This window comes from Heterodontus francisci, chromosome 2 (assembly GCF_036365525.1).
Source record: "Heterodontus francisci isolate sHetFra1 chromosome 2, sHetFra1.hap1, whole genome shotgun sequence".
Lineage (NCBI taxonomy): Eukaryota > Metazoa > Chordata > Chondrichthyes > Heterodontiformes > Heterodontidae > Heterodontus > Heterodontus francisci.
This window is the reverse complement of record NC_090372.1, coordinates 191,540,801-191,558,032: the sequence shown is the minus strand read 5'-3', so window position 1 is coordinate 191,558,032 and position 17,232 is coordinate 191,540,801. Positions and strand designations below refer to the sequence as shown.

General features: G+C 42.7%; 1 protein-coding gene across 1 annotated transcript in view; it reads right to left on the bottom strand.

Moving 5' to 3' along the window:
- larp4b (La ribonucleoprotein 4B) overlaps positions 1–17,232 on the bottom strand; it is a 144,021-nt gene that overhangs the window by 54,946 nt on the left and 71,843 nt on the right. Inside the window, exons 9-11 of the mRNA XM_068014971.1 lie at positions 16,735–16,788; positions 16,429–16,635; positions 10,071–10,180 (exon numbers count right to left, since the gene is read on the bottom strand). Of these exons, the coding sequence (XP_067871072.1) occupies positions 10,071–10,180; positions 16,429–16,635; positions 16,735–16,788 (371 nt within the window). The remainder of the gene's footprint in view (positions 1–10,070; positions 10,181–16,428; positions 16,636–16,734; positions 16,789–17,232) is intronic.

Here is a 17,232-nt window from a genome sequence, read left to right as displayed (position 1 = left end):
ATGTTGGAAAAGGTTATAAGAGACAGCAGGATTTATAATCATCTAGAAAAGATGAAGTTCATTAGCGATAGTCAGCACGGTTTTGTGACGGGTAGGTCGTGCCTCACAAACCTTATTGAGTTTTTCGAGAAGGTGACCAAACAGGTGGATGAGGGTAAAGCCGTGGATGTGGTGTATATGGATTTCAGTAAGGCGTTTGATAAGGTTCCCCATGGTAGGCTATTGCAGAAAATACGGAAGTATGGGGTTGAAGGTGATTTAGAGCTTTGGATCAGAAATTGGCTAGCTGAAAGAAGACAGAGGGTGGCGGTTGATGGCAAATGTTCATCCTGGAGTTTAGTTACTAGCGGTGAACCGCAAGGATCTGTTTTGGGGCCACTGCTGTTTGTCATTTTTATAAATGACCTGGAAGAGGATGTAGAAGGGTGGGTTAGTAAATTTGCGGATGACACGAAGGTCGGTGGAGTTGTGGATAGTGCCGAAGGATGTTGTAGGGTACAGAGGGACATAGATAGGCTGCAGAGCTGGTTTGAGAGATGGCAAATGGAATTTAATGCGGAAAAGTGCGAGGTGATTCACTTTGGAAGGAGTAACAGGAATGCAGAGTACTGGGCTAACGGGAAGATTCTTGGTAGTGTAGATGAACAGAGAGATCTTGGTGTCCAGGTACATAAATCCCTGAAAGTTGCTACCCAGGTTAATAGGGCTGTTAAGAAGGCATATGGTGTGTTAGCTTTTATTAGTAGGGGGATCAAGTTTCGGAGCCACGAGGTCATGCTGCAGCTGTACAAAACTCTGCTGAGACCGCACCTGGAGTATTGCGTGCAGTTCTGCTCACCGCATTATAGGAAGGATGTGGAAGCTATGGAAAGGGTGCAGAGGAGATTTACTAGGATGTTGCCTGGTATGGAGGGAAGGTCTTACGAGGAAAGGCTGAGGGACTTCAGGTTGTTTTCGTTGGAGAGAAGGAGGAGGAGAGGTGACTTAATAGAGACATATAAGATAATCAGAGGGTTGGATAGGGTGGATAGTGAGAGTCTTTTTCCTCGGATGGTGATGGCAAACACGAGGGGACATAGCTTTAAGTTGAGGGGTGATAGATATAGGACAGATGTCAGAAGTAGTTTCTTTACTCAGAGTAGTAGGGGCGTGGAACGCCCTGCCTGCAACAGTAGTAGACTCGCCAACTTTAAGGGCATTTAAGTGGTCATTGGATAGACATATGGATGAAAATGGAATAGTGTAGGTCAGACGGTTTCACAGGTCGGCGCAACATCGAGGGCCGAAGGGCCTGTACTGCGCTGTAATGTTCTAATTCTAATTCAAGAGAGAAAAGCAGAGAGTAGGAGCAAAGGATAGTTATTCAGAGTGGCAGAAGGTAGGAAGTGGTGTTCCACAAAGATCAATGCTGGGACCATTGCTGTTCGCAATTTACATTAACGATTTGGCCTTTGAAATCAAAAACAATTTCTAAATTTGTAGATACCAAATTTTGGGCGAGAATATTCAATATTGTTGAAGGATTGCAACAAATTACAGGAGAACATGAATAAACTTTCAGAATGGGCAAATAATTGACAAATGAAATTCAACAGAGCTAAATGGGAGGTCAGACATTTTGGTAGGAAGAGGTCACGTTACTTGGAAGATGCAAGTCTAGATGGAGTAGAGGAACAAAGGGATCTCAGAGTTCCACTCGACCAATCTCAAAGCTGCGCCACAGGTTAACAAGGCAATAATAAAAAGTGAACCAAGCACTAGGCTTTATTTCTGGAGGGATAAAATTGAAAAGTAGGTTAAGCTAAATGTTATTGAAGCTTGGTTATTTATTTATTTTATTTAGAGATACAGCACTGAAACAGGCCCTTCGGCCCACTGAGTCTGTGCCGACCAACAACCACCCATTTATACTAATCCGACATTAATCCCATATTCTCTACCACATCCCCACCATTCTCCTACCACCTACCTACACTAGGGGCAATTTACAATGGCCAATTTACCTATCAACCTGCAAGTCTTTGGCTGTGGGAGGAAACTGGAGTACCCAGCGGAAACCCACGCAGACACAGGGAGAACTTGCAAACTCCGCACAGGCAGTACCCAGAACTGAACCCGGGTCGCTGCGGTGCTAACCACTGCGCCGCCCTAACATTTATTGCATGCAATTCTGGTCACATTATAGAAAGGATATAGGAAGTACTAGAGAGGGTGCAAAGATGATTGACAAGACAGAGACCAGAAGTGCGTGGGTATACACATCAGGAAAGGAGTAACAGGGCAGGTCTCATCTTTTGGGGTTTTTTTGGGGGGTGGGGGGGGGGGTGTGCGGGAAGGAAAAAACCACGTGTAGAGGGTTTTGATAGAGTGGATATAGAGAGAATGCTTCCTTTTGTGAGCAAGAGCATAACTGGAAGCCACCAATACAAGATAATCACCAAGAAATCTAATAGGGAATTAAAGAACTTCTTTACCCAAAGAGTGGTGAGAATGTGGGACTCTACCATGGAGTGGTTGAAGCAAATACTGTAGATAGATTGAAGAGGAAGCTCCACAAGCATATGAAGGAGATGGGAATTAAAGGGATACAATAATTAGATTTGGATGAGCAAAGGCTAAGAGGCAGCTCAAGTGGAGCAGCTGGGCCGAACAGCCTGTTTGTGTACAGCAGTCAATGGAGAGGAATGAAGCCGCATGGACCACCCGGCATCAACCTCGGCACCAGAAATGACAACTCAAACCTAGCCCTGTCGACCCTGCAGCATCCTCCTGACTAACACGTGGGGACTTGTGCCAAAATTGGGACAACTGTCCCAGAGTAGAGTCAAGCAACCGCCTGACAACCATATTCTTGGAATCATACCTTACAGATAATATCCCAGACACCATCCCTGGGTAGGACAGACCCACCAGAGGTGGCAGCACAGTGGTATACAGTTGGGAGGGAAATGCCCTGGGAGTCCTCAACATTGACTCTGGACCCCATGACATCTCATGGCATCAGGTCAAAGCAAGGAAACCTCCTGCGTATTACCACCTACCATCCCCTCTTGGCTGATGAATCAGTGAAGACAAATGTGTCCCTTAGAGTCAGAAATGGGGAAATTTATAACAGGAAACAAAGAAGTGGCAGACCAATTAAATACATACTTTGGTTCTGTCTTCACAAAAGGATGACACAAATTACCTCCCAGAAATGCTGGGTCTAATGAGAAGCAGGAACTGTATGAAATCAGTATTAGTAGGGAAATGGTATTAGGGAAATTGATGGGACTGAAGGCCGATAAATCCCCAGGGGCTGATAATCTAAATCCCAAAGTACTTAAGGAAGTGGCCCGAGAAACAGTAGATGCATTGCTGGTCATTTTTCAAACTTCTATAGACTCTGGAACAGTTCCAACAGATTGGAAGGTAGCTAATTTAACTCCACTATTTAAAAAAGGAGGCAGAGAGAAAAAAGGGAATTATAGACCAGTTAGCCTGACGTCAGTAGTGGGGAAAATGCTAGAATCCATTATAAAAGATGTAATAGCAGAGCACTTAGAAAACAATGACATGATTGGACAACGTCAACATGAATTTACAAAAGGGAAATCCTGCTGGACAAATCTACTGGAACTTTTTGAGGATGTAACTCATATGATAAGGGAGAACCAGTGGATGGGGTGTATTTGCACAGTCAGAAGGCTTTCGATAAGGTCCCACATAAGAGATTAGTGTGCAAAATTAAAGTACATGGGATTGGGGGTAAGGTACTGACATGGATATTGAGAACTGGTTGGCAGACAGGAAACAAAAAGGGTAGGAATAAACGGGTCTTTTTCTGAGTGGCAAGCTGAAGGAGGATGCAGAGGCACTCCAGTGTGATTTGGACAGGTTAAGTGAGTAGGCAACTACATGGCAGATGCAGTATAATTTGGAAAAATGTGAAGTTATCCACTTTGGTGGCAAAAACAGAAAGGCAGATTATCTGAACGGTGATAGATTGGGAAAGGTGGAGGTGCAGCGAGACCTGGGCGTCCTTGTGCACCAATCGCAAAAAATAAGCAAGCAGGTGCAGCAGGCAGTTAAGGCGGCAAATGATATGTTGGTCTTCATAGCGAGAAGATTGGAGTACAGGAGCAGGGATGTTTTGCTGCAATTATACAAGGCCTTGGTGAGACAACATCTGGAGTATTGTGTGCAGTTTTGGTCTCCTTATCTGAGGAAGGATGTTCTTACTATGGAGGGAGTGCAACGAAGGTTCACCAGACTGATTCCTGGAATGGCAGGACTGACACATGGAGAGAGATTGGGTCGATTAGGCTTGTATTCGCTAGAGTTTAGAAGAATGAGAGGGGATTTCATAGAAACCTACAAAATTCTAACAAGGGCGGCACAATGGCGCAGTGGTTAGCACCGCAGCCTCACAGCTCCAGCGGCCCGGGTTCAATTTTGGGTACTGCCTGTGTGGAGTTTGCAAGTTCTCCCTGTGTCTGCGTGGGTTTCCTCCGGGTGCTCCGGTTTCCTCCCACATGCCAAAGACTTGCGGGCTGATAGGTAAATTGGCCATTATAAATTGTCCCTAGTATAGGGAGGTGGTAGGGAAATATAAGGACAGGTGGGGATGTGGTAGGAATATGGAATTAGTGTAGGATTAGTATAAATGGGTGGTTGATGGTCGGCACAGACTCGGTGGGCCAAAGGGCCTGTTCCAGTGCTGTATCTCTAAACTAAACTGGACTGGACAGACTAGATGCAGGAAGGATGGTCCCGATGGCGGGGGAGTCCAGGACCGGGGTCACAATCTAAGGATAATGGGTAAGCCATTTAGGATTGAGATGAGGAGTAATTTCTTCACCCAGAGAGTGGTGAACCTGTGGAATCCTCTAACACGGAAAGCAGTTGAAGCCAAATTATTAGATATATTCAAGAAAGAGTTAGATCTTGTTCTTAGGGCTGAAGGAATCAAAGGATACAGGAAGAAAGCAGGAACAGGTTACCAAGTTGGATGATCAGCCATGATCATAATGAATGGCATGATCATAGCGAAGGGCTGAATGGCCTACTCCTGCTTTCTACGTTTCTCCATGTTGAACACCAACTGGAAGCAGCACTGAGGGTAGCAAAGGCACAAAATGTACTCTGGGTGAGGGACTTCAATGTCCATCACCAGGAGTGGCTCACGACTGACGTAGCCCTGAAGGACATAGCTGCTAGACTAGGTCTGTGGCAGATGGTGAAGTAACCAAGAGGGAAAAGCCTATTTGACCTCATCCTCACCAATCTACCTGTTGCAGATGCATCTATCCATGACAGTATTGGTAGGAGTGACCACCGTACAGTCCTTGTGGAGACAAAGTCCCACCTTCACACTGAGGGTACCCACTGTGTTGTGTGGCACTACCAATGTGCTAAATGGGACATATTTCAAACAGATGTAGCAACTCATAACTGGGCATCCATGAGACTGTGGGCCATCAGCAGCAGCAAAATTGTATTCAACCACAATCTGTAACCTCTTGGCCTGGCATATGCCCCACTATTACCATCAAGCTGGGGACCAACCATGGTTCAATGAAGAGTGCAGGAAGGCATGCCAGGAGCAGCACCAGGGATACCTAAAAGTCATGAGTCAGCCTGGTGAAACTACAACACAGGACTACTTGCATGCCAAACAGCAGAAGCAGTATGCAATAGACAGGGCTAAGCGATTCCACAACCAATGGATCAGATCTAAACTCTGCAGTCCTGCCACATCCAATTGCGAATGGTGGTGGACAATCAAACAACTAACTGGAGGAGCAGGCTCCACAACCATCCCCATCCTTAAAGATGGGGGAGCCCAGCACAACAGTGCAAAAGAAAAGGCTGAAGCATTTGCATCCTTCAGCCAGAAGTGCCATCTCGGCCCCTTCCTGAGTTCCCCAGCATCACTGATGCCAGTCTTCAACCAATCAGATTCACTCCACATGACAAACGGCTAAAGGCACTGGATACTGCAAAGGCTGTGGGCCCTTACAACATTCCAGCAATAGTCCTGAAGACTTGCGCTCCAGAACTAGCCACACCCCTAGCCAAGCTGTTCCAGTACAACTACAACACTGGCATCTACCCAGCACTGTCGAAAATTGCCAAGGTATGTCCTGTGCACAAAAAGCAGGACAAGTCCAACCTGCCAATAATCGCCCTACCAGTCTACTCCAAATCAAAGTGACAGACGGGGTCGTCAACAGTGCAATCAAGTGGCACTTGCTCAGCAATACCTGCTCACTGACGCTCAGTTTGGGTTCCGCCAGGGCCACACAACTGACCTCATTACAGCCTTAGCCCAAACATGGACAAAAGAGCTGAACTCAAGAGGTGAGGCGAGTGAGAGTCCCCTTGACGCCAAGGCAGCATTTGATAGAGTATGACATTAAGGAACCCTAGCAAAACTGGAGTCAATGGGAATCAGGGAGAAAACTCCCTGCTGGTTGGAATCATACCTAGTACAAAGAAAAACTGCTTTGGTTGTTGGAGGTCAATTATCTCAGTCCCAGGACATCATTGCTGGAGTTCAAGGTAGTGTCCTAGGCTCAACCATCTTCAGCTGTTTCATCAATGGCCTTCCCTCCGTAAGGTCAGAAGTGGGGACGGCCACTTATGATCGCACGATGTTCACCATGCGCGACTTCCCAGATACTGAAGCAGCCCATGCACATACAGAGCAAGACCTGGACAATATCCAGGCTTGGGCTGCTAAGTGGCAAGTAACATTTGCGCCATACAAGTGCCAGGCAATGACCATCTCCAACAAGAGAGAATCTAACCATCTCCCCATGACACTCAATGGCATTACCATCACTGAATCCCCCACTAACATACAGGGCGTCACCACTGACCAGGAACTGAACTGGACCTACAAGAGCAGGTCAGAAGCTGAGATTCTACAGTGAGTAACTCCCCAATGCCTGTCCAACAACTACAAGGCACAAGTCAAGATTGTGATGGAATACTCACCACTTGCCTAGATGGGTGCAGCTCCAACGTCACTGAGTAAGCTCGACAGCATCCAGGACAAAGCAGCTCGCTTGACTGGCACCCCATCCACCACCTTCAACATTCACTCCCTCCACCACCGACACAGTGGCAGCAGTGTGTACCATCTACAAGATGCACTGCAGCAACTCACCAAGACTCCTTTGACAGCACCTTCCAAACCTGCAACCTGTACCACCTAGTAGGACAAGGGCAGATGATGCATGGATACACCACCACCTGCAAGTCCCCTCCAAGGCACACACCATCCGGTCTTGGAACTATATCACCATTCCTTCACTGTCGCTGGGTTAAAATCTTAACAGCTCTGTTGGTGTACCTACACCCAAAGGAGCGCAGCGGTTCAAGGCAGCAGCTCACAACCACCTTCTCAAGGGCAATTAGGGATGGGCAATAAATGCTGCCTTGGCCAGCGATGTCCACATCCACCCAACGAATAATCCAGCCTAACAGCCAGTCAAATACAGGAAATCGGAATGGACCATCTGCTATTGGCACAAGGACAGCGTTTAATGCAGCAGCCTAACCAAACAAGATTAAGTAGGAAGTTTGGCACTGTCTGGCTCTCTCTCAGATCAGTATACATAATTACGCAGGGACTTCCTGTGCATGTATGTGCCTGTAAATAGTGCAAAATTGCATTAACTTTCCTTTTGACCACACAGATTATATGGTCAAGCAGATTGAATTTTTTTCTAGCTTCTGCAGACTTAGCATGCTCAATGAAGGTGCAAATAGTTTTTAAAAATATTTTAAAATCTTCCAGGGCACCCCTGTAAATCAAATGGCAGGCGCATCCAGTTGCAGATCTGATGGTTATGAGTTGCAAGGCTGCCCATCATTCCAACTTGCTTCCTTGAGGTAGCTCAGTTCCAGTTCATGCAATAAATGCTCAAAGGAGATGCACTTATACCCTTCCAGAAATATATCTGCAGACTAAAATCAGTTCCTGCTCAAGTGACCCCTCCAACTACAGTACCCCACAGCTGACTATCCTGCCATACAGGCTACAAGACAGTATACATCACACCTGTAGGAGTTTTGTGATTGGGGGGGGGGGGGGGGGGCGTGGAAAGAGAAGATCTATTTGCTAGATTGTACTGGATATGTTCAAATGTTTGACTTATTGAAAAGTCAAAATACTTCGAGCAGAGACTTCTTTCACCCAAAAGTACAAATTTCTTCCATGTTTCACCCAACTAACCGCCCTCATTTCTGCATTTTGCTAATGTTTGTTCTGTAGGCAATTAACTCCATATAGAAGCAGCTGGTTTCCTCCCACTACTACTATTTAATGGAACTAAAAACTCAGAAGAATCCTAGGGACAAATCATGAATCTACAATTCTATGGCACTGAATATTCAAAGCTTATATGCAATGCCACCTTATTGATCACAGCAGTCTTTTAATTGTCAAAAGTTTATTCCTTGTGCAACTTGCATCCGACCACATTACACCAAACTAAAAAATGCACTGAAATCAGAGCTGGATCTGAAAAAAAGCAAGACAAATGTTATTAAGTCTTACCTTAATTACTACTTGTAGGAAAAAAGGCATTGCTCAGATGTGAAACAAGTGAACTGTTGAAATCTTTTGACAAGAGTGCTTCTTTTGCTGGATTTCTTCTGTTTATGGATGAATGACAAAAAGGATGCTTCATCCTCCTGCAACTACTCTAATGCACTCTATGTCATATTCACTAATGCTGCAACGAATGCACATTAGGTTTTGGCTCGTCATGTATTCCAGTCATATTTTCTACCTGTACAGGCAGTTCTGCCATTTTTGAAGTCAAAACAATGATGCAACTGCTCAAGTCAAATGAATGTTACACTTATATATTAGTAATATACCATGACAAAATTAACTTAAAACCACAAACCTCCAGTTTGTGATGTAATTTGTTTCAAGTTGCCCCGAACCAGTGACGTCTTCAACCACCAAAACTGTATTATATACACATCAGTATTCGTATGTTCTCCAGATATGACCCAAATACTGAACAGCAAAATAAAACTACTTGGGAAGTTTGCCCCACATATTAAATAGCCAGAGTTTGATCATTTTAGACACCCGTTACTTTACAGAATATCCGAATTGAAAACACAATGGTCACTATGGTTTTGACTTGCATACCTCACACAAAAGTATCAGATCTTTCTTACAAAGTTTCACACAAAAGGTTCTAATTACACTAAAAGCTTCATTAATTCAGAATGGCAAGTTAAGACTTTAGTAAACAGTACTCAGAAGGTAAAACATGGGAAGGTGTAGGAAAAAAGATGTAAATCTAACTTTTATGACTTGGATATCAGGTACTTTGGCAACACAAATGGGGACAGCAGCAGAAATAGGCCAACAGAAGAAATGACATCTAGAAAGTTTTGCAGAATGGTTTATGCTGGTTAATCATTTGGGAAAACGGAATTTAATATTTCAGAAATTTGAAACACTGGTCAGAAAACCTTGCATTATAGTTAAGAATGAGTGGAACTGAATTAGAATTGATGTTGAGTGTCCAGGATTAATAGTGTAATTATTTTCAAAACCTAGATATTGTGGCAAGTTTAAAAAGTCAATAAAATGCTCAGATGTATAGTCAGAATAGCAGCAAACCCATCTGGTGAGGCTTCACAATGCACTGATTGCATCACGCTTAGAGCATTGTATTCAATTCTGATCACACCACAAAAGAAGTATTGCTAACAAGCTCAAATGTGAAGCTGCTGAGGTTTAAGCAAAGATTTCTTAACAGCACATATCTAAATTAATGCATAATCACTGTACTGATCTTAAGCCATTCTTGCCCAGGTTGTTGCCCTTCTCTGAATGTTTCCCTCCTATAGGAGGAAGTAGAAAACATACTTCAAGCCTGCAGCAATATTTGTAATAAAAGAGGCATGCAAATGCAACAGGATTTTCCTCCCTTTTTGTTCATTTCTATGAAACAGCCTGTTTCCTTGTAGTATTTCTCTCCAGACACTAGGAAGGCTGTAACTACTTCTCATCCAAATTCTCTTTTTTTTTTATAAATAGACTGAGATCTTACCTGTTTCTAGGATTATATTGTCTGAGTGAGGTCAATGGGGCAGCAGCAGATTTGAAGTTTGGAGCTGCAGTAAATCCATTTATGAAACCAGCATTTGGGAATGGAGATACCTACAAAAAAAATTGAATCTATATGCAAATATCTCAATACATAAAAGTAACAGCCCAAGTGTAGAAAATCAAAAATTTACAGTGTAGTGTTTATTCTAGGTTTGTGAAGTCCAGAAGGAATATATTACAAATTACACACTTCTTTTGTTTTAACAAAGCATCGAGACACTCCATTCTTGAAGTTCAATAAAAAGGCAGAAATTATGAATTTACAGACAGGAAAATGCTGTGGCGTTTTCAACGGGACACTTTCTAACTTAATCTAAAAGACAGAATCCGTAAAGACAAATTCATGCGGCTTTGAAATCATGGGGCAAATGTTGGTAGACAGAGAAATCTAGCAAACAGAACTTAGTTGGATTTTCATTAAGATTTGAGCATGAGGCTTTAAAAAGATAAAGAACAATTTAATAAATTACAAAGTTACTTTGCCCGTTTAATAAAAGGTTAAAATGTAGAGTTATGGTGAGACAGGAATTAGTAGTATCCCACAGCAATGTGTTCAGCATGCACTGTTTACACTACTACAAAATTTCTCCAACAATAAAAGGAATTCCTGACTTGAGGCATTCAAAAAGATTTGGAAAAGCTATGTAAATGAGATGGATGTTATTGTCAGGTTGTAGAGGAAACAGGTGTATACAATGGGTATAGGCCAATTAAGAAAGCAACATATTCTGGTATCCAACCCTCAAATCAATATATGCTGTAGGAAAGATTAAAAACTAGGATAAATCCAGATTCCAAATTAGGATAAAGCATTCACAGAACACAATCCAAAAAACAAATTGAGATATTATCCAAGTCTTAAAAATGAGATGCAAGTCTCTTGGAAAAGCAAGTTACTGCATTCAGATTAACTGCAGATGAGAAGACAATTAAGTTTGCAAGCCTCAAGATCAGAATTCCTCCTCCAGAATAGGTGATATGTGAAATAAAGTCGGAGTAAAAACCATCCATGCCGCAATGATTTAAACAGGTCCACCTTCAAATATATACAAATCCTAGAAATGGGTTGAACTAACTCTGGACCCTCCAATCAACACTAAGAATTTAATAGCAGGCCACTATTTTATCTGCCATGCCTATTGAGTGAGCCAATAGTGACTCAGTCGTTGGATTGCACCATGACAAATGGAGTGGTAACCAAACTCTTGCCCCCTTAGTGGCCACCGAAACTCGAGTATTTGCATTGATGCAGAGCCAAGAAAGTGGAAAAAGATTCTGGGAATGCAGAGAAGTCAAGTAGTAAAATTCAGAATGAAGAATTTCAACACTGCAGAAAAAACCGTTAGAGAGAACTTCTAGTTCAGTCCAGATAGCTATTCTTGAGACTACAGAACATCTTGACATACAAAACAAAAAAAAAAAGGATGAATAACTCAGAGCCCACTCCCTACAACAAAGCACAACTGCATCATACATGCTATGCAAGTTAAGTCTCCCAAGATATAACTAGGAAGTAAAAGACAAAATTATAAATTTCGCTGATCATTTAAACCAACAGCCTCTAATAGTTACGCAAAGAAAATTGAGTTACATTGCTTAAATGAGCTTTAACTGCTGAATTTATAATCCAAGCAAACTTGCAACATTGCTATCTGAAGTAGTTTTCATTAGTAGTGCAACATCCATCTTGACTTAGTCTTCAATATTAGTCTATGAGCAAACCAGCTGCAATTCTACCTTTAAGTTAAAAAATAATACACTTTCTGCTTTATCAGAGTGTATTCATCTGTGCTCAGATCTAGCAACCCGACAGCTGCCAACACAAGTCAAAATTTCCACATTTCTGTTAGTGAATCAATTAACTGTGGTCATGCATTGACTAGGACTTGGATATCAAAAACTAGATAAGGTTCTCAATAGGTAAGAAACATAGCCAAGTTTCTTACAAAAATGAGTGCGCCATCTATCAAGTCTCCTTTCAAACCACACAATTGAAACTAGTGCAGCCTGACTGGACTTCTCCATTTTCAATGCCCAGCATGATGTACATAGAGTTATAGTTATACAGCACAGAAAGAAACCCTTCGGCCCAACTCGCCTGCGCTGACCATCAAGCACCCATACAATCGAATCCCATTTTCCCATACTTGGCCCGTAGCCTTGTATGCTATGGCGTTTCAAGTGCTCATCTAAATACTTCTTAAATGTTGAGGGTTCCTGCCTCTACCACCCCTTCAAGCAGTGTGTTCCAGATTCCAAGCACCCGGTGGGTGAAATATTTTTTCCTCAACTCCCCTCTAAACCTCCTGTCCTTTACTTTAAATCTATGCCCCCTGATCATTGATCCCTCCGCTAAGGGAAAACGTTTTTTCCTATCTATCCCATCAATGCCCCTCAATTTTGTAAATCTCTATCATGTCCCCCCTCAACCTTCTCTGCTCCAAGGAAAACAACCCCAGTCTATCCAGTCTCTCTTCATAACTGAAATGCTCCAGCCCAGGCAACAACCTGGTGAATCTCCTCTGCACCCTCTCCACTGCAATCACATCCTTCCTATAATGTGGTGACCAGAACTGTACACAGTACTCCAGCTGTGGCCTAACCAGAATTTTATACAGCTCCATCATAACCTCCCTAATCTTATATTCTATGCCTCAGATAATAAAGGCAAGTATCCCATATGCCTTCCTACCCACCTTATCTACCTGTGCTGCTGCCTTCAGTGTTTTATGGACAAGTACACCAAGGTCCCTCTGACCCTTGGTACTTCCTAGGGTCCTACCATCCATTGTATATTCCCTTGCCTTGTTAGTCCTCCCAAAATGCATCACCTCACACTTCTCAGGATTAAATTCCATTTGCCACTGCTCCGCCCATCTTACCAGCCCAACTATATCGTCCTGTAATCCAAGGCTTTCCTCCTCACTATTAACAACACGACTAATTTTCGTGTCATCGGCGAACTTACTGATCTTAACTCCTATATTCACTTCTAAATCATTAATGTACGCTACAAACAGTAAGGGTCCCAGCACCGATCCCTGCAGTATACCACTGGTCACACTGATGTATATGGGTGCAAAGGAAAACTGTGGTTGTTAAAGTTAACATCTGCCAACTTCTGTAGCTGTGGTCAAACAACTCAGCAAAGTCAGTCAGTACCTGCCCCTCATTCAACAGTCCTGAAGATTAAAATTGTAGGTGGACTATTCCAAGCATATATTTACCTCATTATTAAGTGAGATCAACTTGGAGTTGCTTCTTGCATAGGAGATCTAAAATGGTGTCCCTGTAGTGGATGAGGATTTAAAAATATCAACTTGGAGTTGATTTTAGATCTCCTATGCAAGAAGCAGCTTGGTTAGCATTAGTATCAATGTATGGTTCCACAAGTAATTTGGAAACCAGGGCTTTTTCCACTGAGACAGCAAATGTCAAAAGGACTTTTATTTATATAGTGCCTTTCACGACCACTGGACGTCTCAAAGCACTTTACAGCCAATGAAGTTCTTGAAGTGCAGTTATTGTAGTAATTAGGAAACAGGCCAAAAATTGCTTTAAAAAAAATACCTGACTCCCAAACCAAATCCCAATGCTTCCACACCAGATGCAAAAGGGAAGAATTTGAAGCTGGCAGCAGCTCAGGAGATTTTAGTTACTAAGCAAGCCTACACTCCAGTTCATTTTTGGCACAAAATTTTAGCCATGACTGTCAAGATAAATTGTGCACTGTAAATTGAGAAAAACAAAATATCCAGAGCTTACACCAATATATTTCTGTACCAATATACTGCTATTTTGTGTCTGAGATGCAAGTTTCATTCACTTCCCTACATAATGGGTTCCCAAGCTCAAGTCAGGTGACTAATGGAGACTCAATATGTGCTTCTGCTCCTCCCCCAGGATCCCATGTACTTGGCAGTGTCTGGTTCAGAGCTGAAATCGCCAGACTTTTGGATGGAGGCCACCTGCGCGTTGTGAAGAACTGCTGCAAAGAATGGGCGAGTTAAACCACTGAAGACATTTAAAAGAAATCTTTGTTTAGAGAGCAGCACTAGCAGAGACCTGGAAGCACGCTGTCTGCCTGCCCCTTCAGCTTGTGAATGAGAGGGCATAATGTGAAACCGAAGGAGGAAACAACTTTCTCGCAAAATATAAACAAGTCATAAAAGCAATACAACATCCTTTATGGGTGACTGATCAGTTCTGTACTAAAACCATAAATTCAGATGCTCTACCTTGGGGAAACTGATGGGATTGAAGGCCGATAAATCCCCAGGGCCTGATAATCTACATCCCAGAGTACTTAAGGAAGTGGCCCTAGAAATAGTGGACACATTGGTGGTCATCTTCCAAGATTCTATAGACTCTGGAACAGTTCCTACAGATTGGAGGATAGCTAATGTAACTCCACTATTTAAAAAGGGAGGTAGAGAGAAAACAGGGAATTATAGACCAGTCAGCCTGACGTCGGTAGTGGGGAAAATTCTAGAGTCCATTATCAAAGATTTTATAGCAGAGCACTTGGAGAACAGTGGTAGAATCGTACCAAGTCAGCATGGATCGACAAATCTACTAGAATTCTTCGAGGATGTAACTAGTAGAGCTGATGAGGGACAGCCAGTGGATGTGGTTTATTTGGACTTTCAGAAGGCTTTCCAGAAAGTTCCCCATAAGAGATTAGCATGTAAAATTAAAGCGCATGGGATTGGGGGGTAGTGTATTGCAATGGATAGAAAACTGGTTGGCAGACATGAAACAAAGAGTAGGAATAAACGAGTCTTTTTCCAAATGGCAGGCAGTGACTAGTGGGGTACTGCAGGGATCGGTGCTAGGACCCCAGCTATTCTAAATCATTAATATATATTGTGATGAGGGAACTAAATGTAATATCTCCAAATCTGCAGATGACACAAAACTGGGTGGGAGGGCGAGTTGTGAAGAGGATGCAGAGAGGCTTCAGAGTGATTTGGACCAGTTGAGTGAGTGGGCAAATGCATGGCAGATGCAGTAGAATGTGGATAAATGTGAGGTTATCCACTTTGGTAGCAAAAACAGGAAGGCAGAGTATCTCAACGGCTATGAACTGAGAGAGGGGAATACGCAATGAGACCTGGGTGTTCTCGTACACAAGTCGCTGGAGGTAAGCATGCAGGTGCAACAGGCGGTTAAAAAAAAAAAGGCAAATGGTATGTTGGCCTTCGAAGTGAGGGGATTCGAGTACAGGAGCAGGGATGTCTTGCTGCAATGATACAGGGCCTTGGTGAGGCCACACCTGGAATAGTGTGCGCAGTTTTGGCCTCCTTATCTGAGGAAGGATGTTCTTGCTATAGAGGGAGTGCAGCGAAGGTTTACCAGACTGATTCCTGGGATGGCTGGACTGACGTATGAGGAGAGAGTGAGTTGGTTAGGATCATATTTGTTGGAGTTCAGAAGAGTGAGGGGAGATCTCATAGAAACCTATAAAATTTTAAACAGGACTTGACAGGGTAGATGCAGGAAGGATATTCCCGATGGTGGGGGAGTCCAGAACCAGGGGTCATAGTCTAAGGATACGGAGTAAACCGTTCAGGACTGAGATGAGGAGAAATTACTTCACCCAAAGAGTGGTGAGCCTGTGGAATGCGCTACCACAGAAAGCAGTTGAGGCCAAAACATTGAATGTTTTCAAGAAGGAGTTACATATAGCACCTGGGGTGAAACAGATCAAAGGATGTGGGGGGGAAAAGCGGCAACAGGTTACTGAGTTGGATGATCATAATGAATGGCGGAGCAGGCTCTAAGGGCCAAATGGCCTACGCCTGTTTCTATATCTATGTTTCCAAGGGAATTTTAAAAGGTAGATGTGTCGAAGTGGTTCTCTCATGTTCTCCAATAATAAGTATTGAACAAAGAAGTTTATAAAAGCAGAAGCTTGAGATCATATTTTGCAAGAAGTGATTCCATTACAGTTTTTATTGCAAAAGCAAAAATAAAAGCAAAATACTGCAGATGCTGAAAATCTAAAATAAACACAAGAAATGCTGGAAATACTCAGCAGGTCTGGCAGCATTTGTGGAGAGTGAAGCAGGTTTAACGTTTCAGGTCAGTGACCCTTCAGAACTGAAACATTAACTCTGCTTCTCTCTCCACAGATGCTGCCAAACCTGCTGAGTATTCAGTTTTTAATAAGTCGCCCAATAAAAAGACACAATAAATTCTCAACAGTCAGTAATTTCACAATTTGCATACTATGAACAATCAACTTTAAATGACGAAATAATCAATAGTCCGGAAAAATTCAAGTACATCAAACTCACCAATGTAGGATCCAGGTAGCTATGAGTTGTAGACCAAGATTGAGGAGTAAGAAGGCTATAAAGTGGAAACTGCTGTTGGGGACTGTATATTGGAGGCACATAAAATGATGTGTACCTCTGCTGAGTGTATAGGTTCATATCAAGAGGTCTGTAACCATTCTTTGGTAGAAAAGTGTTGATAGCCATTGGCTTTGCTTTTATCCTTGCCTGCAACAAAAATAGTTCATTCAATTTAAAACTTGACACTACACTGCTGAATAGAAGAATCAAGGAACTAAATCAATGTTAAATATTTTCTATGTTTACCTTTATAGGCTTCCCCTGGAAGGTTTTTACTTCTTCACGAAGATACCTGTAAGCCTAACCAAAATAAGTAACAAGTTAGAACACAAACTGGCCACTCATGCTCCAATACTGCAAATGTGGTGCAGGCTGATAAAGGCAAATTATAAAAATGTACATGAGTCTACAGTTAAAATGCCAGCTCTAGTGACTACAGAAATGCTACTCTACTTGAATTAGAAAGAAAAAAAAAAGTCAGTAGTTTGATTAGCTCTGCAAAGTTGGTAGTACAGCCACAAACAATTTAAGGTATCAACCACACTTAATGGAAGCAACTTTTTGTGTATAAAACATAATTTTTATTCATTCATGGGATGTGAGCATCAATGGCAAGGTCAGCAATATTGCCCATTCTTAACTGCCATTGAGATGAGCTGCCTTCTTGACAGCTGCAATCCATGTGGCGTAGGTACACCCACAGTGCTTTAAGGGAGGGAGTTCCAGAAATTTGATCCAGCAACA